At 41.8% G+C, this 23,682-nt stretch overlaps 1 protein-coding gene across 4 annotated transcripts in view; it reads right to left on the bottom strand.

Annotated features, from left to right (window-relative positions):
* Nucleotides 1–15,870, bottom strand: part of ZFR (zinc finger RNA binding protein) — an 84,767-nt gene extending 68,897 nt beyond the window's left edge. For 2 of the 4 annotated variants that reach the window (XR_011249617.1, XM_069556111.1), the window contains exons 1-2: nt 15,614–15,870; nt 15,217–15,316 (exon numbers count right to left, since the gene is read on the bottom strand). Coding sequence is in view for 2 of the 4 variants with exons in the window: in XM_069556111.1 (XP_069412212.1) it covers nt 15,217–15,316; nt 15,614–15,650 (137 nt within the window). In the remaining 2 variants the exon portion in view is untranslated. The remainder of the gene's footprint in view (nt 1–15,216; nt 15,317–15,613) is intronic. The other 2 variants (XR_011249616.1, XM_069556110.1) reach the window with 1 other exon arrangement.
* Nucleotides 15,871–23,682: the final 7,812 nt, after the last annotated feature.

The raw sequence follows: 23,682 nt of genomic DNA, 5'->3' as shown, positions 1-23,682 counted from the left end.
TGTAGACTACAAGGGAGAAAGATGGTTAAACATCTGGATTAAATATCCCAGGTGTGGATGTGACTGGTGATGTAAGTCAAGTCTGATGCTGTAAAGAGCAATATTGCATAGGAAGCTGGAATGTTAGGTCCATGAATCAAGGCAAATTGGAGTGGTCAAACAGGAGATGCCAAGAGTGAACATCAACATCTTAGGAATCAGCGAACTAAAATGGACTGGAATGGGTGAATTTAACTCAGATGACCATTATATCTACCACTGTGGGCAAGAATCCCTTAGAAGAATCCCTTCTAAGAATCCTTAGAAGAAATGGAGTAGCCATCATAGTCAACAAAAGAGTCTAAAATGCAGTACTTGGCTGCAATTTCAAAAATGACAGAATGATCTGTTTGTTCCCAAGGCAAACCATTCAATATCACAGTAATCCAAGTCTATGCCCCGACCAGTAATGCTGAAGAAACTGAAGTTGAAAGGTTCTAAGAAGACCTACAAGACCTTCTAGAACACACACCCCCAAAAGATGTCCTTTTCATTACAGGGGACTGAAATGCAAAAGTAGGAAGTCAAGAGATACCTGGAATAACAGACAAATTTGGCCTTGGAGTACAAAACAAAGCAGGTCAAAGGCTAATGGAGTTGCCAACAGAACGCACCACTCACAGCAAACACCCTCCAACAACACAAGAGAAGACTCTAAACATGGACATCACCAGATGGTCAATACAGAAATCAGACTGATTATATTCTTTTCAGCCAAAGATGGAGAAGCTCTTAAGAGTCATCAAAAACAAGAGCAGGAGCTGACTGTGGCTCAGATCATGAACTCCTTGTTGCCAACAAGACTTAAATTGAAGGAAGTAGTTCCCTACTAGACCATTCCGGTTTGACCTAAATTAAATCCCTTACGCTTATACAGTGGAAGGGACAAATAGATTCAAGGGATTAGATCTGATAAGCAGAGTGCCCGAAGAACTACGGACAGAAGCTCGGGATATTGTACAGGAAGCAGGGATCAAGACCATCCGCAAGAAAAAGAAATGCAAAAAGGCAAAACTGTTGTCTAAGGAAGTCTTACAAATAGCTAAGGAAAGAAGAGAAGCTAAAGGCAAAGGAGAAAAGGAAAGATATATCCCTTTGAATGCAGAGTTCCAAAAAATAGCAAGGAGACAGAAGAAAGCCTTCCTTGGTGATCAATACAAAGAAATAGAGGAAAACAATAGAATGGGAAAGACTAGAGATCTCTTCAAGAAAACTGGAGACACCAAGAGAAATTTCATGCAAAATGGGCACAATAAAGGACAGAAATGTTACAGACCTATCAGAAGTAGAAGATATTAAGAAGAATATAGAATATATTCTGTGGCAAGAAGAACTACAAAAAAAAAAATCTTTATGACCCAAATAACCACGATGGTGTGATCACTCACCTATAGCCAGACATCCTGGAGTTTGAAGTCAAGTGGGCCTTAGGAAGCATCACTAAGAACAAAGCTAGTGGAGGTGATGGAATTCCAGCTGAGCTATTTCAAACCCTAAAAGATGATGCTGTGAAAGTGCTGCACTCAATATGCCAGCAAATCTGGAAAACTCAACAGTGGCCATAGGACTGGAAAAGGTCAGTTTTCATTCCAATCCCAAAGAAAGGCAATGCCAAAGAACGTTCAAACTACCGCACAACTGCACTCATCTCACATGCTAGAAAGGTAATGCTCAAAATTCCCCAAGCCAGGCTTCAACACTACGTGAACTGTGAACTTCCAGATGTTCAAGCTGGATTTAGAGAAGGCAGAGGAACCAGAGATCAAATTGCCAACATCTGCTGGATCACTGAAAAAGCAAGAGTTCCAGAAAAACATCTACTTCTGGTTTGTCGACTACGCTAAAGCCTGTGACTGTGTGGATTACAACAAACTGTAGAAAATTCTTAAAGGCATGGGAATACTAGACCACCTGATCTGTGAGAAATCTGTATGCAGGTCAAGAAACACTTAGAACTGGACATGGAACAACAAACTGGTTCCAAATCGGGAAAGGAGTACGTCATGGCTGTATACTGTCACCCTGCTTATTGAACTGATATGCAGAGTACATCATGAGAGATGCTGGGCTGGATGAAGCACAAGCTGGAATCAAGATTGCTGGGAGAGATGACACCACCTTTATGGCAGAAAGCAAAGAACTAAAGAGCCTCTTGATGAAAGTGAAAGAGGAGAGTGAAAAAATTGGCTTAAAACTCAACATTCAGGAAACTAAGATCATGGCATCCGGTCCCATCCCTTCATAGCAAATAGATGGGGAAACAATGGAAACAGTGACAGACTTTACTTTCTTGGGCTCCAAAATCACTGCAGATGGTGACTGCAGCCATGATATTAAAAGACCCTTGCTCCTTGGAAGAAAAGTTATGACCAATGTAGACAGCATATTAAAAAGCAGAGACATTACTTTGCCAACAAAGGTCCGTCTAGTCAAAGCTATGGTTTTTCCAGGAGTCATGTATGGATGTTAAGAGTTGGACTATAAAGAAAGCTGAGCACCAAAGAATTGATGCATTTGAACTGTGGTGTTGGAGAAGTCTCTTGAGAGTCCCTTGGACCGCAAGGAGATCCAGCCCGTCCATCCTAAAGAAAATCAGTCCTACGTGTTCAACGGAAGGACTAATGTTGAAGCTGAAACTCCAATACTTTGGCCACCTGATGTGAAGAACTGACTCCTTGGAAAAGACCCTGATGCTGGGAAAGATCAAAGGCGGGAGGAGAAGGGGACGACAGAGGATGAGATGGTTGAATGGCATCACCAAGTCTATGGACATGAGTTTGAGTAAGCTCTGGGAGTTGGTGACAGACAGAGAAGCCTGGTGTGCTGCAGTCCATGGGGTCACAAAGAGTCAGACATGACTGAGCGATTGAACTGAATACTGAGTAAATTCAGGCTCTATTTTCTTCTTAAAAACTAGAACAAATAAAATAACCACTCCTGCCATTTCTACCAACTCATTAGATTTATAGACTACAAGGGAGAGGGATGGTTACATACCGTATGAACTGTTAACAGTTTTCTTGAGATCTTTTAACTCTCAGTGTTGTACTGTTCTGTGTTTGTCGCTCAGTCATGTCTGACTCTTAGGAACCCCATCAACTATAGACTGCGGGTTCCTCTGCCCTTCGGGATTCTTCAGACAATACAGGAATGGGTTGCCATGCCCTCCTCCAGGGGATCTTTCCAACCCAGGGATCAAATCCAGGTCTCCCATATTGCAGGTGGATTCTTTACCATCTGAGCCACCAGGGAAGCCCAAGAATGCTGAATTGGGTATTTCTACCCTTTCTCCAATGATCTTCCTGACCCAGTAATCAACCAGGGTTTCTCCTGCATTGCAAGTGGATTCTTTATCAGCTGAGCTACCACCAGGAGAAATGTCATTTGGATCCACTGAACCTCATTCTCTCCTTTTCAGTATTTTTGAGGTTATTTGACCATTTACATAAGAATAAGGGATAATGAAAAACTAATAGAAAAATTTCAATATGAATTATAAATTAAAATTCTTATTCCACATATAGACAAAATGGACCATGTTTTCTAAACATAACTGCTCATCAACTTTCATGCATAAACATGAAACATGTCCATCTGTAAATGCTAGTTCCACATTTTAAGTATTTCTCTAAGTGAGTTCCAACTCTTCATTACTTCGGTGGTTCTTCTACATCTGAATTGTCAACATACAATGCTTTAAAAAGTTCTGAAATGTTTTACGGCTCATATTTTTCTGAAGAGAGAGAGATGATGATGATGAACATATTTGATTCATAATTGTAAAACATCAATTTTTGTTCTGGAATAATCTAATGAATTTTTAAATTTCTACACCATCTATTTCCTTCCAACTACCTTTGTATACATATCTCCCTTGAAGATTTGTCCACTAACGCATCATATCAAGTAAATTTTAGTTCACAAACATCACAAAACAAGAAAGATTTCTGCCACATATACTTCTAGCAAAATGGGATGTTGCTAATATTGTCACAGAATATTACATACTGAAGTCCTTCTTATTAACTAGATGAGAGTACTTTCTTTTTTTATCCTTAGAAATATATTGTTCATTTACTGATTCTTCAGTGTGAAGAAACTCATCTCAGACAGTGGTCCCCAACCTTTTTGGCACTAGGGACCAGTTTCATATAAGACAATTTTTCCACAGATGAGGGGAGAGGATGGTTTTGGGATGATTCAAGTGCATTACATTTATCGTGTACTTTATTTCTATTATTATTACATTGTAATATATAATGAAATAATTATACAATTGCCACCTGGGCTTCCCAGGTGGCACTAGTGGTAAAGAACTTGCCTGCCAATGCAGGAGATGGAAGAGATGCAGGTTTGATCCCTGGGTTGGGAAGATCCCCTGGAGAAGAAAACACAACCCACTCTAGTATTCTTGCCTGGGGAATCCCATGGACAGAGGAGCCTGGCAGGCTACAGTCCACAAGGTCACAAAGAGTTGGACACAACTGAAGTGACTTAGCATGCACACATACAACTGCCACTCACTGATAGGGTTCTGACAGGAGTCTGCACGCAACTGATTGTGGTCTCTGTGCAGTCCAGCTACTGACTGTGGTCTCTGTGTAGTCCAGCTACTGATTGTGGTCTCTGTGTAGCCAAATCTCTCTGCTAATAATAATCTGTATTTGCAGTGGCTCCCCAGCACTAGCATCACCTCAGCCCCTCCTCAGACCATCAGGCATTAGATTCTCACAGGAGGAGCTACAAAGAGAATCTAATACTGAGAATCTAATACTTCTGCAGGTCCGACAGCAGGTGGAGCTCAGGTTTAAAGGGAATGATCGGAGCCTCTGTTAAACACAGTCGGAAGCTTCCCTCACTGGCCTGCCACTCACCTCCTGTGTGGCTGATTCCTAATGGTCTGTGGCCTGGGGGTTGGGGATCCCTGATCTAGGATATGGTATCTAAAGACCCTTAAGCTGAGATTTTGCTCATGCAATCAATTTCACCATCATCATTTGTCTTGAGTAGTGTCACTTTGTTCTTGCATTCATGTTATTTATGTAATAACTGTCAAATATTTTCTTGTGTTAACTTTCTTTTCCTTTGACAGTATGAACAGAGAATGACTAATTCTGACTCCCCAACTGTGTTGAAGGAAAACTAAAAGCCAACAATTAAAGGTAGTGTCTCTCTCTTCTTTCATACCATCTTGAAAGATGCAAAATGTTGGGCAATGCAATATCTTCCATTTATTTCACTACCATACCATCCTTCGAGGTGCTTCCAAAACCATTTTGCTATTGTATTACTTTTTTTTTCATAGCATAGCTGGAAATAAATGATGAGTAAACAGAAGATAATTTTTAGGATCACAAAATAGCAAAATGTTTTAAGAAACAGAAAAACAAGATCACTAAGATAAATCTTAGACTTATAAAAAAAGATCCAGTGGATCCATATGGTAATTGAGATAAAAGAAATTTTATTCCATTTTGAAAATAAGCAAACCGTTTTCTTTGGAAGACACCTAAAAGAAAAAGTCATGCAATGTTAATCCTTGTAAGTATTTGTAAACAGAATTACTCAAAAAAGAACCAAGCTATTGGGTATAATTAAAGCGGATGGATACCATAAATTAAACCAAAGTGCTCTATAAATTCCTATACTCAAGAAAAATACATCTTTCATTGTATCTCAAATATATTAACATTTCTTCAGAGAAAGGTATGGATACTTAGAGAGGTGAAAACTAAAAAAAATTACATCCCACCTACCAAAGACAGACAGAGCCAAAGAATGTTCAAACTACTGCACAATTGCATTCGTTTCACATGCTAGCAAGGTAATGCTAAAAACTCTCCAAGGTAAGCTTCAACAGTATGTGAATCGAGAACTTCCAGATGTGCAAGCTGGATTTAGAAAAGGCAGAGGAACAAGAGATCAAACTGCCAACATCTGTTGGATCACAGAAAAAGCAAGAGAATTCCAGAAAAACATCTACTTCACTGACTATGCTAAAGCCTTTGACTGTGGATCACAACAAACTGTGGAAAATTCTTAAGAGAGATGGAAATATCAGGCCACCCCACCTGCCTCTTGAGAAACCTGTCTGCAGGTCAAGAAGCAATAGAACCAGACATGGAACAACAGATTGGTTCAAAATTGGGAAAGGAGTACGTCAAGGTTGTTTATTGTTATCCTGCTTATTTAACTTATATACAGAGTACAGCATGAGAAATACTGGGCTGGATGAAGCACAAGCTGGAATCAAGATTGCCGGGAGAAATACCAATAACCTCAGATATGCAGATGACACCACCTTATGGCAGAGTGTGAAGAGGAACTAAAAAGCCTCTTGAAGAAGGTGAAAGAGGAGAGTGGAAAAGCTGGCTTAAAACTCAATATTCAAAAACCTAAGTTCATGGCATCTGGTCCCATCCTTTCATGGCAAATAGATGGGGAAACAATGGAAACAGTCACAGACTTTATTTTCTTGGGCTCCAAAATCACTGAAGATGGTGACTGCAGCCATGAAATTAAAAGACACTTGCTCCTTGGAAGAAAAGCTATGACCAACATAGACAGAAAATTTAAAAGGAGAGACATTACTTTGCTAACAAAAGTCCATCTAGTCAAAGCTATGGTTTTTCCAGTTGTCACGTATGGATGTAAAGAGTTGGACGATAAAGAAGACTTGAGTGACAAAGAATTGATGCTTTTGAACTGTGGTTTTGTAGAAGACTCTTCAGAGTCCCTTGGACTGCAAGGAGATCAAACAAGTCAATTCTAAAGGAAATCAATCTTGAATATTCATTAGAAGGACTGATACTGAAGCTCCAATACTTTCACCACCTGATGCGAAGAACTGCTCATTAGAAAAGACCCTGATGCTGGCAAAGACTGAAGGCAGGAGGAGAAGGGGACGACAGAGGACAAGATGGCTGGATGGCGTAACCTACTCGATGGACATGAGTGTGAGCAAGCTCTGGGAGATGGTGAAGGTCAGGGAGGCCTGGTATGCTGCACTCCATGGGATGGCAAAGAGTCAGACGCAACTGAACAATGAGCAACAACCTACTCTTCATGTCAGTTTTTCTTTTTACTAGTATTTTTTCAGAATTTTTTGGATATCATTTGAATAATGAACTGTAAGTTTATATAATAAGACCCCCAAATCCTCTAAATGTGAAGCCAGGATAACCAGATATTCTGAAAGTAAAGGTTAGCAAATGAAGGATTTTAAGCATAAGAGTATTTTGATTAAACTTATAATGACTATGTCTGCTTATAGTAAAAAACTGGTTTGGGATGGGTAGAACTGGGGTAGTGAAAAAAGCAATAAAGTCATCTTCATAAACCATATCACTCTTTGCCCTCATTTATATGTATTTTTTAAAGGCTCATTTTTTTTCTATCAAAAAGTATCATTCTTCAAATTTCAAGTTCTCTGCCCATTTAATGCAGACTACTATACCAGTATAATGCAATTATACACTATATTATCTTTTTCAAGAAATAAAAAATTAATTCAAAATTTTATTTTCACTTTTTTTTAATCTTTAAACACGGTGCCTCCCAATACTTTAAGCCCATTTAATCTCTAGGACCCTCAATAATTTATTTGTGGATAAACAAAGTCCTACTGTAGAGCACAGGGACCTATATTCAATATCCTGGGATAAACTATAATGGAAAAGACCATAAAAAAGAATGTGTATACAACTGAGCCACTTTGCAGTACAGCAGAAATACAGCCTTGTAAATCAACCATACTTCAACGAATTTTAAAAAAATTATTTGAATACTAAGTTAGACTGCAAAACCTATTTTATGCAAAATTTTATGCTTGTCTTTGATTCTAGTGTTTCTATAATGGCTGCCCATGAAAATTAAAGCAATGATTTTGATAACTGTCAATTCTTTACTTGGCCTCTCTAAAGCCTTAATATTGCTGACTACTTTATCTTCTTTTAGTTTTTATGAACACTACATTCTCCTAGCTCTGTTCACCACCACCCTGGCCCAGTTATTTGTTTCTTTCTCTGGCTCTACTTTCAACACGGAAGTTCCCCAAATTTGTAACCCTGACTCTATTTTTTTCCCCCACTCATTCAAAAAAGTTTACTAAATGTTTAAATGTTTGATGCATGACAAGTAGTTCCTCTGGTTCATCCATACTCACAGCTACAATGGTGGATTCACCACCATATGGCTAATATTCACATTTACACTACGACCCTTATCCCAATTCTGAGCTCACTCCCAAATGCCTACTGAATATTCTGAGCACCTTACAAATGTTATCTCATTGAATTCTCAAACCACAATGGAGAATGTAGAGGCCTCCTGGGATGCTGATAATGTTGTTTCTTGGTCTGGGTGCTGGTTATACAGTGGTGCCCAGCTTCTGACATTTCATCAAGCTATACTCTTATTATATGTGTTCTTTTCATATATATCACACTTCAAGGGAGAATTTTTCAAAAAATTTCAATCCTGTGAGATAATTATTGGTATTATCTCTAATTTATAGATGAAGAAACTCAAGTACCAAAGGATTGTTTGCCCAATGTCACATGGAAACTGGTAGAGGGAGCCAGGACTTCAGAACCCACCAACTACCAACCATATTAAGAATTTAATTCATGGAATTTCCTGGCAGTCCAGTGGTTAGGACTCTGTGCTTTCACTGTTGAGGGCACATGTTCAATCCCTGGGGAACTAAGATCCCTACATGCCACATGGTGTGTCCAAAAAAACCTACACAAACCGAAAAAGAATTTAATTTCTTCTTGCCTTGGCCAACACATTTTGTCTAAAATGACCCTGCCTTGATTTTCAGAATTAAATACCATGGAGACTACCTCAAACCCCATAGCTGAAATGCTCCAATTCCCCATTTAAGTTTTTTATTAAAAGTCAGTATGATTGTTACCATGGCAGAGTTACCTGTAGGTATACCTGCCCCTACTCTCATTTTCCAGCAGAGTAAACTCCTTGAGAGCAGGAACTATGCGTACTGCAAGTTACTCCCTACAAATGCATTTTAATGTACTTATTACATTAGGAGACTAATAATAAAAAAACCCAAAATGTCAAATGTTCTTTATTTCAATAATTGGCCCTGTGTAAGGGTGAATTAAGAGCTGCACTGTACACAGCTTTCACAAAACACTTAAGCAATGTTGTGCTTAGAACAACGACCCCAGTTATGATAGAGTGATGCCAAGGACAATGTATGGATAAGTACCGTAGGCACACTCCCCACCTTTAATCTCTTTCTAGTAATTCTAACATACTTTGTCAGTTACTACATTTACAAGCCGAAGGACTGTTTTCTGATTATTCTGATTATTTATTTCTGAATAAAAATTTGGCTGATTTGTTTTTTTTGACAAGTATCTCTACTTAAACAGCCATATATTCTAATCCACTCCCCATAAGCACACATCTATTTCTGGGATCTCTACTGTAAGCCAACGATCTGTCTGTCCCTCTACCAAAACCACATTTTCCTGTTTAATGTCTTTTGGTCCCTGCTAAATGCATGATATCATGACAGGACTGTCTTGACTGCTTTTGGACAAATACTCTCTTCACTGTCAACGTAAGAATTTCTTTGTCAAGTTACCCCAAAAAGTCTGCTGTGGTTTTTATTGGAATTACATTAAACATACAGACTACTCAGGAGAAAACTGATTAACTTGATAGTATTGATTTTTTTTCACTCCATGAACACAGCCCATCTTCATGTGTGTCTTCTTTTATGTTCTTTATAGCCTATTTTTTCCTTAAAATGTTTTGCATTATCTCATTAGTTTTAGATCTACCTAATAGATTTTATGGCTATGTACAAAGAACTTATTTGAAATATAATTATCTAATCTGACATTGATGAAACATGAGTGTTACCAATATTTCCCTGATCTTAGATGCAGGAAATCTGAATTCTTATTATTTCTCATATTTGTCTGTTAATTATAATCATGTTACTTGCAAGTAATTAAAAATTTGGAGGTCTCTATTAAACTGACACTGAAACTGAGGCTGTCAACTGATACTCAAGTACCTACTTTTAACATTGAGATAGATGCTGCTGCTGCTGCTCAGTTGCTTCAGTTGTGTCTGACTCTGTGCGACCCCATAGATGGCAGCCTACCAGGCTCCTCCGTCCCTGGGATTCTCCAGGCAAGAATACTGGAGTGGGTTGCCATTTCCTTCTCTGCTGAGATGATGAAACTTCATATATTAAATGTAGGATAGATATCAACTAAGGATAGCTTTTAGAACCCTTTTAATATTATTATGCAAATCTCTGCTGAAAACTAACATGGGTAAAGTACCTATTGAAAATCAGGCACTAGGCCAGGAAGTTTTATATTTAATCTTCACCTCAAAGCAAGTCAGCTGAAGAAACCAAGTTGTAGAAAAATTAAGGCACTTGGACAAGTGCCTAAAGAGAGATTCAAATCCAAAGTGTGACTAGCTCATTCCCTTTTCATTGTAGTATACTGTGAAGCAGGCTACAAAAGCAAAAGCACAGTCAAGAATACACTTTAAGCATTCTATAGAGTGCTATTTTGGCTCACACTGCCCTTAAGGCTATTAATAACACATACAGGACACATCCCTGTAATAGCACTAATCCTTTTGGAAAGAAAATGTTCATTATTTCAAATTCATCCATGCAATATGAACCCTAAGATCTCTAATTCAACAATGGAAGAGTTAACATAATTAGCAGCTGCAGTAAATTTTTTTCAGTAGAGCCAGTAAATTTCCATCACTAACATTGGTTTCAAAAACCTGTTCATCTGGTTTTTTCACAGTCTCTGTTAGTGACCTTACTAGTGTTACTTTTATTCTTTCCTCCAAGATACAATATTCTTAACTCTACACTCCAATAAAAAGGAAAAAAGAGAAGGAAAAAAAAGAAAATTCACTGCTTAATCAGCCTATCCTAGTTACCTTAGTGATGTGAAGAGATACTCATCCTTTAAGAACAGATGTCCAAAAGACATCTCAAGAATCACTAGATGAGATGACTAGCAGATGTTTAAGCTAATATCCAGACAACAGTCAAAATCCACTTAAGCATTTATTATTTAGGAATATTATTATTCTAAGATATGGGGGCAATTATCTCGGATCGCTATATAATCATTACTCAAGTTTTTACACTCAATAAATTCTAGATATTAAAAGGGTAAAAAATGTTGCTAAATGATTATTTTAAATAGCTAACTTTATTGAAGGTAGAATAACATTCAGATAAGAATTATAGACAGAACAAAGAAAGTTTAAGCACAAACTAAAGATTCAGGTTATGCAGGAAACAGACAAGTATCTTGAGTAGATAAAAAGGTGACAAGAACTGAAATATCCATGGCTTTTCTAAGGAATAAGAGAAACTGGCTGTTTAAAACTCTCAAAGAAAAGATTATGTCCTAATACTAGTAAACTATAATGGGATTACGTTAGTTTGTATTACGTATAGTGTATTTGTTTATGCCACAAAATTCCTTAAAAAACTGAAGAACTTCTATGAGAACTTCTGTATAACTCCCAGTAAGAGAGGAAAAAAACTGATTTGATCCTATGAAACATTAATTTTTAGCAAGTTTTTCCACTAAGTATTATGTTTCTCACATTCTTTGCTACGGTAAGTCCTTACAACTGTTAAAATGGTTTTCTCCAAAATTTATTATAAAATTATGTCTAAAAGTTTTAAAGTATATATTCTCAAACAAAAAAAGAGTACTGTACTGAATGAAGTAGGTACCTATCCAACCAAGTTCTCTTTCTGCCATGAAGCCATTCCGATTTTTTTCACCATGCCTGAAATCTGCTTTGTCCTGCACACCCCAAATAAACATTCTATCAGAAACATATACATATAAACACAATAATTAATAATTTTTTTGATTTTATAATTTCCAAGAGGGGAAAAAGCACATGAATGGTAAGAAAATGAAAAGATTACATTTGCAATAGTGGCCAAATGGCACGTAGGTTTATTTAGTAGTGGTAGAAGAAATACAAAAAGAAAAAAAAAAAGAAATATAGAAAGCAGGAAGAAAAATTATTCAGTAGCTGATGGAACATGTAGCACAAAGATTGAGTAAAAGCTTATCACAAAATATCTAATATGCATTATACAAAAGAAAAACTTGGTTTATCTAAAAATTATTAGTAGCAGGACTTAGATTCTTATAACATCTCTTAAAGAACTTTGCTATTTAGCATACCATTATAAATCTCAAATACTAACAAGCAAAAAGAAAGCTTAAACTTAAAATAAATTTAATCAAACACTTTACATAGCTGTAACTAAGAAAACTAAGAACCACAATTAAACCTAGACTTAAGAAACAGTTACTTTCAGTTATCTGTACTCTACAAGTGAAGCCAATTATTCATGTAATCCAACAGGTAAATGTTTAAGATTTCCTTGAGTTTATATCCTTTAAATTAAAAGGAAAAAATTTTTTGGTAAGTAATCCATGGTTTTCCATGTCTGAAAGTTGTATTTTAATGATTTCTAGACAGGAAGAAAGATGAACACCATCACTGCATTTTTTGCATATGCTTTTACTATTATTTGTTGATCATCCTTGAACAAGTATTAGCATTACTGAATCTCATTTCATTCCATTAAAAACAAACAATTCCATGTAACATGTTATGTACAAGAATAAAGTATCTTAAAAATTAGTTTTGCCAATATATACATAAATAAGTAACGTCAAAAGACTAGTCTTTTCTCATTAAAGTGTTAGTCGCTCATGCGTGTCAGACTCTGCAACCCCATGGACTGTAGCCTGCCAGGCTCCTCCGTCCATGGTATTCTCCAGCCAATAATGGAGTGGGTTGCCATTTCCTTCTCCAGATCTTTCTGACCCAGGGGTGGAACCCAGGTCTTCCGTATTAGACACACATAAATATGTAACAATCAGTTTAATATTTTGGATTGACCTAACAGTTTACTAAAACTATTAAGATTCAAAGTTAAAAAAAAAAAACAAAAAAAAAACTAGATACAGAAATTCTGTAATAGCTTCCTATACTGGGATAAAATACATATATGCAAATATTTTCATCAAAAAGTGATTAAGTATCTTTAAATTGGCATTTCCTGCCCTCATTTCTATCTATAGGTTTGCATTAGGAAAAAAAACTTCAAAACTGCCACAAAGCTACGTTTTCAGTAAACAGTTAATAAATAATCCAACAAATCTATCATCACTCTGCAACAGTGTAACAGAAAAATAGTGTTAAACAATTAAAATGTAGTGGTTAAATAGTCTTGTCTAGAACACATAGTACTTGGTACCAGTAGATATATGACACAGATGCTCATTAGTTATCTCCTATTTTCCAGAGAAAGAAAAACGGCTTGATTTTTCTCCCTTCACGAACATTATCAGCTGTTTAAAGTAGCTGAAACTTCGCCAGTGTTTAACGATCACAACTTGTAAGCAAAGACTTTTTTTTAACCGTTTTTGCTCCAATAATCTGTCATCTCAGTCCTTTTTCTGCAAGTAAGCGTCAAGGTAAAAGGACTTGTAAAATACGCCACATACGTTCAAGGCGTTCAACAATTAGTAAATTTCAATTTCATCAATAAAATATTTATATATCTCTTAAAAATCAATGGTGTCTTAAGCATTGAGCGATTTCAATCGGTAGTGGGGTTTTTTTAAGTGATACATAAAATAATGAAACCCTTTTCTTTACAATATATGGTCTTGTTTAGTTGCTACTCCTGTCTGCCTCATTTACAACCCCATGGACTGTAGCCCGCCAGGCTCCTCTCTCCATGGGATTTTCCAACAAGAATACTGCAGTAGGATGCCATTTCCTTCTCCAGAGGATCTTCCCTACCCAGGGGTCGAACCGAAATCTCCAGTATTGGCAGGCGGATTCTTTACCGCCTAGCCACCAGAGAAGTGCTTCCAAGACATAGCATCTTATTATTCCATGAAATATGGCAACTGTGTTTCAGAATTACAAGTTTTAACCACAAAAGGCAGCCTTATTTTACAGATGAGGAAAATGACAGCTCAATTAAGAGATACTCCCACTTTCATAAAACCAGGAGCAAAACAGACTGGAACTCAGGTCTTCTGGTTCCCAGTGATGTCCTTTCCATTAGAACACCCGCCTCCTTAAATGAATGACGTGAGAAAACTATCTAGGTTTTAAACTGCCTACTACACAGATATCTAATATAATCTTTCTATATATAAAAAGTTCATCACTTAGGAGCCCTGTATGCCTGAATCTAGAGCCTCTCAGAATGACTCAAAAGTAACAGAATCTAGTTTTCTTTCTTTTGAGAAGATATATAACGAACTACAGACATTTCAGAAATTAGAACTTCCCTTAAGGTAGAGATTTCATATGGGGCATTTCACTAACTCTGTACCTCACTAGCCCTTTTCATTTCTCGGGAGGAGAAAGACCCACCCAGGGGAATTACTGGCCCACCTGGAGCCTAATCACAATAGCTGCAACAAGGCAGTGGACTCATTTGTCAGCACTAGAAACTTCGCGCATCTTTTCCAGTCTACCAGCTACACAATTCACAGGTGGTTGGTGTGTTTACCTCTCCTCTCACAGGGAAAACTAAATCAACCAAATGAATGCGATGACACCCGCAGTTGGTTTTGCGGGGCTCGGGTGGAGAGCCAGGTGAGATCACGGGACGCAGGAGAAGGCGCCGAGAAAACGACACGTTATCTGGGCTCGGGGGCCCGAACACCCGGCGAGGAGAGGCAGCGCGCGGGCCGGGGCGACCCCCACTCCCTCAGAGAAGCCCTCGCCCACTCTCTCCATCCCCAACTGGGAGGAGGATCGGAGATGGGGACCGGCCCGCGGGGGCGGGGGGACCGCGGGGACCTCGGCCTCCGCTCCCTCCCCCAGCCCGCCGGGCGGGGGCGGCGGCGCGGCTCCGAAGCCGCGGGAGGCCATTTTAGCTGCGGGGCCGCCGAAGGCCCGGGCGGCCCTCCGCGGCCCCCAGCCTCGCCGTCTCCTCGCTCCAGCCCCGGGCCGGGAGAGGCCGTGGGCCTGGCCTGCCACCGGCCGGGACTCCGGGGGCGGAGGGAGTGGGGGCGGGCGCGGGGGTGTCGCGTCGGCGGGATCCCGGCGGAGGGGGGGCAGGAGGAGAGGAAGGAAAGAGCGGGGAGCCGTTACCTATACTGGGCCGCAGCCGCCGCCGCCGCCGCCCCGCTGTGGGTGAATCCAAAGTAGTTGCCGGTCGCCATTTTGGCATCTTCCCCCAGCCGGCTGGGCACTGCGGCGGCAAGGAGAGTCGGGTCCCATGGCGGGAGAAGAGGCGCCGAGGGGCAGAGACGCCGAGGGAGGGAACGGGTAGAGAGAGAGAGAGAGAGGCGCCGTGAGAAGCCGCCCTCGCCGGGCCGCGGCCGCGCCGCCTCCCCCTCCCGCCTCGCACTCCCTCACTCACTCGCACGCCCGGGTGGCGGCGGCCGCCGCCTCCTCCCCGGAGCCTGCCCCAACCCCCGCGCCTCCCCGCCGCCCCGGGCCGGGGAAGGGGCCCGGCGGGGACCCCGGAGGGGCACATTATACTCACCATAGGTGAAAGAAACTACAGGGCATATGGGAATCATGGGCTCGGGCTGCTGCTGCTGAACTCTGAACTCTCACCCGCTGCCTCCCTCCTCAGCCCCGCTCCTCCTCAGCGGAGAACAGACCGCCGCCTCCCGCTGCACTGCGCAGGCGCGCCCGCGCGCGGCACCCTGGGAGCTGTAGTCCCGCCGCCTTCGCGGCTCGGGCGGGCGCGTGCCGGGCCTCAGCCGAGGCGGGCCGTGGGCATTCTCCGAGAGAGGCGGGTCTGGCTTCCTCCGCGCTGGTGACCGAGGCGAATCGCCTCGGGCCAGCCGAGAGGAGGAGTCAGAGAGAGTGAGTGGAGAGAGTGACGTCTACCAGTCTTTTCTTCTTACTTTTCACTTCTTTTCACTGTTGCGTGTGCATTTGTTTTTCTCCCTTTCAGCCCTTCTCCAACCCTTGCACTTTTCATCAGGATTTGAACTGGACTAATCTGGATTCTTTTTCTTCGTATTTCTCTCATTCCTGCTTCTTGTCCTTAGCCTTTGAAGTGGAGAGGGAAAGACGGGGAGGGGAGAAAGAGAAAAAGAATGGCAGGTGTGCTATTCCGTTAGCTGCTGCTGCTGCTGCTAAGTCGCTTCAGTCGTGTCCGACTCTGTGCGACCCCATAGACGGCTATCCCTTCCGAATTAATCTCTTCCGGTTGCCTTTCTCTCACCCGCGCCCACTCCCTTGATTCCGAGGACGTGTATGGAGCCTCCACAAAGCGTCAGGCCCCGTTCTGGGTACTGGAGATAGAGCAGTGAGCAAAACAAAGTCCCTGTTCATACGGAATTTACCTTCTGGGAAACGGGGAGGCGGGTGGTGTGAAATTCAGACAATAGCCAAATAGTCTGTCGGCTGGTTGATTGCAGCTTTAAGAATAAAGCAGTGTAGGAGTTAGAGAGCGAGGGAGGTGCTACTTTACTAGGGTGTGGTTAGGGACGCCGTCGAGTAGAGAGAGCCCCAGGAAGTGAGGAGATAAACCTGGTGTAGATGGTTGCGGGAAGAACAGCAAATGGAGGGCCCTAAGGCAGGAGTGCTCAAGAGCGGCAAGGAAGTTAGTCTGGCTGGAGTCGAGTGACAGGGAGTTGGGATCATAACAGTCTGCTAAGACAGCCTAATCTGTCAGGGTCAGGACAGGAGGGTACTCTTCCCCCCCTGCAGGCGCGTCTTTGTTCCCTCTGCTTTCTCACCGTTTTCTCTCTACTTTCCCTGTGCGTTTTCAACCATTCTCTTTCCTCTTGCAATCCCGCTTCGGTTTGTTTCTATTTCTCCCACCTTATCTCTTTTCCTGCCTTCCATCAGTGCGTAAGTGCTGCACTTCACCTCTTCTTCACGGTGTTTACGCCCATCCCCCAGACCCTCTGCTTGGTGTCTGTGTGTTCAGTCCCCTCCCTACTCTGGACTGTGGCCCCTCTGTCCACAGGATTTCCCAAGCAAGTTTACTGGAGTGGGATGCCACTGGGGAATCTTCCCGACCTAGGGATCCTACCTGCGTCTCTTGGGTCTCCTGCATTGGCAATCGGATTCTTTACCACTAGGCCACCTGGGAAGCCCTCTCCTGCCAGAGCAGAGATAATATCTCAGTTCTTATTTATGCCAATCCTGCTCCCCCCATACCTCCTACAAAGAACAGGTTCTGAAATCCTGTCTGTATTATCCTCTTACTCTTTTCAAAAAAGAGAAGTGTAGTATATTTGAGATAAGTCAATGTCATTGTTTTTGAGAATGCAGATGTTTCCCCAGGCAAAAGTTATTTGTGCTCCAAGTGTGTTGCTGCTCAGGATATTAGAACTGCATTTTAAAAGTAATTTGCCTTGAACTTAAGGGAGCAATCAAGCCTTCAAGGTGCTGACTGTAACTGCTTTGATAAATTTGCACTATTAGTTGCTAGGCTACTTGAATAAAACTGGCGGAGAGAAGACAGGTGTTAATCACCTGACCAACAAGGTTCTTTTTTGGCCAGTTTTGTGTTTGGTTGCTTGGCAGGCATTTGAGGATAGAGGAGGACTGTGGGCGCACCCCAATGAGCAGGCAGGTGACTGGAAAGAGGGGGGCATGTCTTTTCTCTTTGGTAACTATTCCTAGAGATCAGGGTAGGTGTGGCACCAGGAAAGGCCTCAACTTGCTCTCCACTTGGGTTTATTTAAGGAAGGAGTTTTGGAAGCAGCTGGGAATCAAGAAGACTCAGGTCCTTTTCCAGGTCATTTAGTAGTGGAATGACTTGAGCACATTGTTTAGCCTTTTTAAACCTGTATGACTGGAGTAACAATAATCCTCACAGGATTGTGGTGGGGTTTCAGTGAAGTAGCATTTCTATAAAACAACAGTCCTTCACACTTCAGACAGACTGATGGGTTCAAAACGCAAATCTGATCAAACCCCTCTGTGCTTCACCTCCCTCTTAGGATAAATCAAAAGTTCCACATGAGTTACGAGCCCTGTGTGGTCTGACCTTGCCACCTCATCAGTATCTTCTTTCTGTTAACGGAAATAGTATGTGGGTCTGGCTGCTTGTTACTCAAAAGCCAATAAACAGGTCAGCTTGGTAGAAAGAAAAGTTTGCTTTATTTCAGATGCTGGCAACTGGGGGGTGGTGTGGGGAGCAAGGGCATATGTCCAAAGGCTGACTCCCCCAACCCTGATGAGCAGGAGGTGAGAACTTTATAGACACATTGGGGGGTTGGGGCTGCTACATGCAGAAACAGCACAGTCTTCTCTGACAGTCCCCTTCAAATTGGTCATCAGTGGTCTGAGCAGCATCACCTCGGTTGTTTTAGGTATGCAGTTAATCTTCAGTTCCAGGGTCCATTTGTTCCCATTTCTTTGTGGCTAGTTCTTGGTATTGTGGCAGCTCTTGTCCTGGGGACAGTCTGGTCATCATGTAGTTAACTTCTCCACCTGGTGTTTTGGTATCTATAAGACAGCTTATAGGATATAGCTGAGAATATTATCTATAGCCCTTGAGAAAAAGTTAAAGTTTCTTGGCATACTTAATGACGACATTACTATTGTTTAATCTCCTTTGACTGTTTTACTTTGTTTTAGTATGTCTCACTTCTCTGATTAAACTTATTTTTTGACTAAAGTTTTCCACAGACAAAAGGCAGGCAGAGAACATGGGTGGGGGGTGGATTGGAAGGACTATAGGGTCCTGCCCCGTTTTACTCCCGAGTCTCTCCATTCCAGCTTCCTTAGCCTGATATTTACCATGCTCTGTCCCACCCCAGGACTATCATGTTCTTGCCTAGAATGTTCTCCCCACCTCACTTTACCCAGTTAATCCTCATGCTTCAAGGTCTCCACTCAGCCAACCCCTCCTCAGTCTTCCATGATCTCCTGGCTGGATCAGACCCTTATTATGCGTTCAGTACTTAGTTGCCCTTGTCACAGAATTGTTTGATTAATATGTATTTCCCCCCATCAGACTGCACTTTGTTGAAGGTGGGGTGCCAATACTGGGTGCCTGGTGGTAGACCTTATTTAGTGAATGAACCAGCTGTGCTCAGCTTAATCTTCTTGGATGATTCAGAAGGCAGTTCAGGAACCTGTAGCACCTCAGGGTCATCATGAGAAACCTTAAATGGCATCTGAGGTCAAAGAAGGAAATGTCAGTTGGCAGACAAGGTGGACCTAGGAGGACTACTCTCCTGAAATATATCTAATTGCCTTTCCTCACATCTTTCAGTCAAGAACTGGTATCCTAAAAGGGTTTCTTACAATACAAACATGTCAGCCAGAAAAGATAATATAAAATAACTCTATACCAAGACAGGGCTGCCCAGGTGGCACAGTGGTAAAGAATTTGCCTGCCAATGCAGGTGATGCAAGAGACATGGGTTCAATCCCTGGGTCTGGAAGATCCCCTGGAGGAGGAAATGGCAACCCAATATTCTTGCCTGGAAAGTTCCATGGACAGAGGAGCCTGGCAGGCTACTGTCCATGGGGTCTCAGAGAGTTGGACACAACTGACCACACTGACAGGGATACCAAGAGGAGTACGGCATAATGAGTAAGACTCTGATGCTGGGCCCAACTGGCTTCAGATCTCAGCTCTGTCACTCACTGCCGTAACTCACCTCAGCCACAACCTCTTTGTGCCTCATTTTTCTCTTCTGTAGATAGAGATGATGAAAGTACTACCTACAGCAGGAGGTTGTTGGTAGAGTTTCACGGTGTCCTAGATGCCTGGCCATTGCAAGCACTTTGTGAGTGTTGGCTATTATTCCAACCACCACCCTCTCTTGTTACAATAAAAAATAAGCCGAAGGATGGGAACGTATTTTTGTGGCAAGGGGGGAGGGAGACCAAGCCCCACATGGCATAAAATGGGAGGTACCTAGACAGTATGATGGTGAAAGACCAGGAAGCATCTAAAGTCCTCCTTCCCCACGCCTTCTTCTCTCCTCTGCCCTCCCTTTCCTTCTGCTCTCCTCACCTCCTTTGGAGGAATAACTGTTGTCTCAAAGATATGTTGAGTGAAAAGATAGTCTGTAGAAGCCAGTTAAAGTTTTTCCTTGAGTTTTGGCCAGTGGATGGTGGATGGTGGATAAACGGATGGATATCCTCTGGAGAAGGAAATGGCAGCTCCAGTATTTTTGCCTGGGAAATCCCATGGACAGAGGAGCCTGGCAGGTCACAAAGAGTTCAGTACAACTGAGTGACTAACACTAACACTGGAGAGCTAAGATCCTACATGCCTCAAGTCAACTAAGCCCATGTGCCACAACTAAAAAACCTGCACAGCAATGAGAGAAAACCCTTGTGCTGCAATGAAGACCTTGAGCAGCAAAAAAATAAATAAATAAAAGATAGTAGTAATTGTAAGAAAAACATCAAGGTACATTGCAAACATTTATTCTTTGTAAAAACCTATGAGAGAAAAAACTAAGAGGTAGGAACTATTATGCTCATGCCATTTGAAGATGATAAAACTGAGTTCCTGAAGTTCATCAGTGGTAGAGGCAGAATTTGTATCTTGACCAACATGACTCCAGGATGCCTAACCTCTATAACATACCACCTCCCTAGAACACCTCCATGCAACATGTCTCTACCCTGCTGAAAATCTTACACAGATTCCCACTGGTCTAAAGTAAGAACATGTCCTATTAGTATACATGGCTATTTCTTATTTATAAACTACTAGAGCACTTATATTATCAGCTCTTTAGTTATTTCCTCCCAAAGCATGCCACACTTTGCATTTCCTGATACACAACTACTGCTACTACTAAGTCGCTTCAGTCATGTCCGACTCTGTGCGACCCCATAGACGGCAGCCCACCAGGCTCCCCCGACCCTGGGATTCTCCAGGCAAGAACACTGGAGTGGGTTGCCATTTCCTTCTCCAGCTGATACACAACAGACTTACTATTTCTTACTCAATGTCTTTCTTTCCTCAAGCAAAGAACAGAAGTTCCACAGTGTTGGAACCTATGTCTGTTTTATTTGCCTCTAAATTCCTAATGCCTAGGATCCTGGAAGGAACATAGTAGGCACTAAATAAGTGTTTGTGTATTACTGTCTAATCCCATATCCTTTATCTCCTGAGAACAATGGTGTTATGATATATATCTTTGGTATCTTCCTCCACCCTCCTCCAACTGCCAGCTGATACAGTACCAGACATATAAGCAAATGCCAACCTATTTTAGTCATCTGTGCAACTTTGACACTCTAGCATGTGTAATCTGCTGCAAAGTCTCAACACCCAACACCAGTACTGTAAGGGTTTCGTTATGTCAATAACATTCTTTGGAATCCGAGCAACCTGCAGAACTCAGGCAGACACAGGGAATAGCTATTTAGGGAACTGGGGAAGAGTCTGATCCATATTGCAACCTGATTTAGAACTTGATATAATCCTTAATGAGAGATGCTGAAGGTTGTATTGGTTTAGAGCCAACACTCTAGAGCAACACTGCCCAACAGAATTTTCTTCAAAGATAGAAATGTTCTATATCTGTACTCTCCAAATGGCAGCCACTAGCCACATGCGTCTGTTGAGCACTTGAAATGTGGCTAGTGTGACAAAAACTAAACTTTTTACTTACTTTAAATCTAAATACCTGTATATGGCTGGTGACTATCATATTGGGTACTAGAGTCAGATGCGTACATGCTAAGTCGTTTCAGTCGTGTCTGACTCTTTGCAACCCTATGAACTGTAGCCTGCCAGGCTCCTCTGTCATTGGATTCTCCAGGCAAGAATACAGGAGTGAGTTGACGTGCCCTCCTCCAGGGGATCTTCCTGACCCAGGGGTCGAACTCACTTCTCTTACATCTCCTGCATTGGCAGGCACTTTCTTTACTACTAGCACCACCTGGGAAGCCCATGATCTAGGTTCAGATCCTGGCTCCGCTATTTACTGACTATATGACTTTGGCCAATTTACTTAAACTCCTCACTTCTTGGTCTGCTCATTTAAAAACTAGGAAGAATAATAGTAGTGCTAATCTGACAAATCAGATGTGAGCATAAAATGACTAAACATACACTTTGTACATGGGCCCATCAAGCTAGCACTAGGGTGGCTGGGGAGAGTGGTTAACCCACATCCATAAATGGGTCATCTTGCCCTCTGCTTAACAGAGTGCCCTGTCCTCTGAGAACACCCTGTGGTGAACATTCACATCATACAGCAAATTACCACAGACTTCCTGGCTTAAAATAACACATTGATACGTTATTATTCTGTAGTCCAGAAATCTCACTGGGCTGAAATCAAACTGTTAACAGGGCCACTTTCCTTCTGCAGGCTCTAGCGGAGAATCCATCCTTGCCTTTTCCAGCTTCTAGAGTTTGCCTGCTTTCCTTGGGTCATGGCCCTTTCCTTTCTTCAAAGCTACTAGCAAAGCATTTTCAAATCTCCTTCTGTCAGACATTTCTGTCTTCCTTTTATAAGAACTCTTGTGGTTATATTAGATCTACCCAGAAAATCCAGGATAATCTCCCTATCTCAAGATCCTGAACTTAATCATATCTGCAAAGGTCTTTTTGCCATGTTTATTTTTTTATTTTTTATTTTTTATTTTTTTTTTGTTGGCCTTGCTGCTCTCAAGGCCTCCAAAAATTGAGGGTAACGCAGTGATGTTTCTCCCCAAGTCCTAACCTATCAAGTTTTTTTGCCATGTTTAGTTCAGTTCAGTCCCTCAGTCATGTCCAACTCTGTGACCCCATGGACTACAGCACACCAGGCCTCCCTGTCCATCACCAACTCCCGGAGTTTACTCAAACTCATGTCCATTGAGTCGGTGTTGCCATCCTATCATCTCATCCTCTGTCGTCCCCTTCTCCTCCTGCCCTCAATCTTTCCCAGCATCAGGGTCTTTTCAAATGAGTCAGGTCTCTGCATCAGGTGGCCAAAATATTGGAGTTTCAGCTTCAACATCAGTCCCTCCAATGAACACCCAGGACTGATCTCCTTTAGAATGGACTGGTTGGATCTCCTTGCAGTCCAAGGGACTCTCAAGAGTCTTCTCCAACACCACGGTTCAAAAGCATCAATTCTTCAGTGCTCAGTTTTCTTTATAGTCCAACCTCACATCCATACATGACTACTGGGAAAACCATAGTTTTGACTAGATGGACGTTTGTTGGCAAATGAATGTCTCTGTTTTTTAATATGCTGTCTAGGTTGGTCATAACTTTCCTTCCAAGGAGTAAGCGACTTTTAATATCATGGCTGCAGTCATCATCTGCAGTGATTTTGGAGTCCCCCAAAATAAAGTCATGTAAGAGAACATATATTAGGTTTGAGGGTCATTCTTCTGCCTACTCCTCATGAGATATGAACATTTTCACATTCAGTGACCATTCTGGAAGATCGATCCATGTACCTCTCCCCCAGACCTTCATGTCACATTTCCTGTCCTTGTTTGTTCTTTCCCAGTCCCTGATCAGCTGTGAGGGCTTATTAATAAGCATAGATCTGGGAACTTCCCTGGTGGTCCAGTGGTTAAGACTCTGTGCTTCCAATCCAAAGCTGCTGGGGGTTGGGGGTGGGATTGGGCTGTGTTCAATCCCTGGCCAGGGAATTGATTCCTCAT

The sequence above is a fragment of the Ovis canadensis genome, chromosome 16 (assembly GCF_042477335.2).
Source record: "Ovis canadensis isolate MfBH-ARS-UI-01 breed Bighorn chromosome 16, ARS-UI_OviCan_v2, whole genome shotgun sequence".
NCBI lineage: Eukaryota > Metazoa > Chordata > Mammalia > Artiodactyla > Bovidae > Ovis > Ovis canadensis.
The sequence above is the reverse complement of the archived record's forward strand: the minus strand, read 5'-3'. Positions and strand labels throughout refer to the sequence as shown.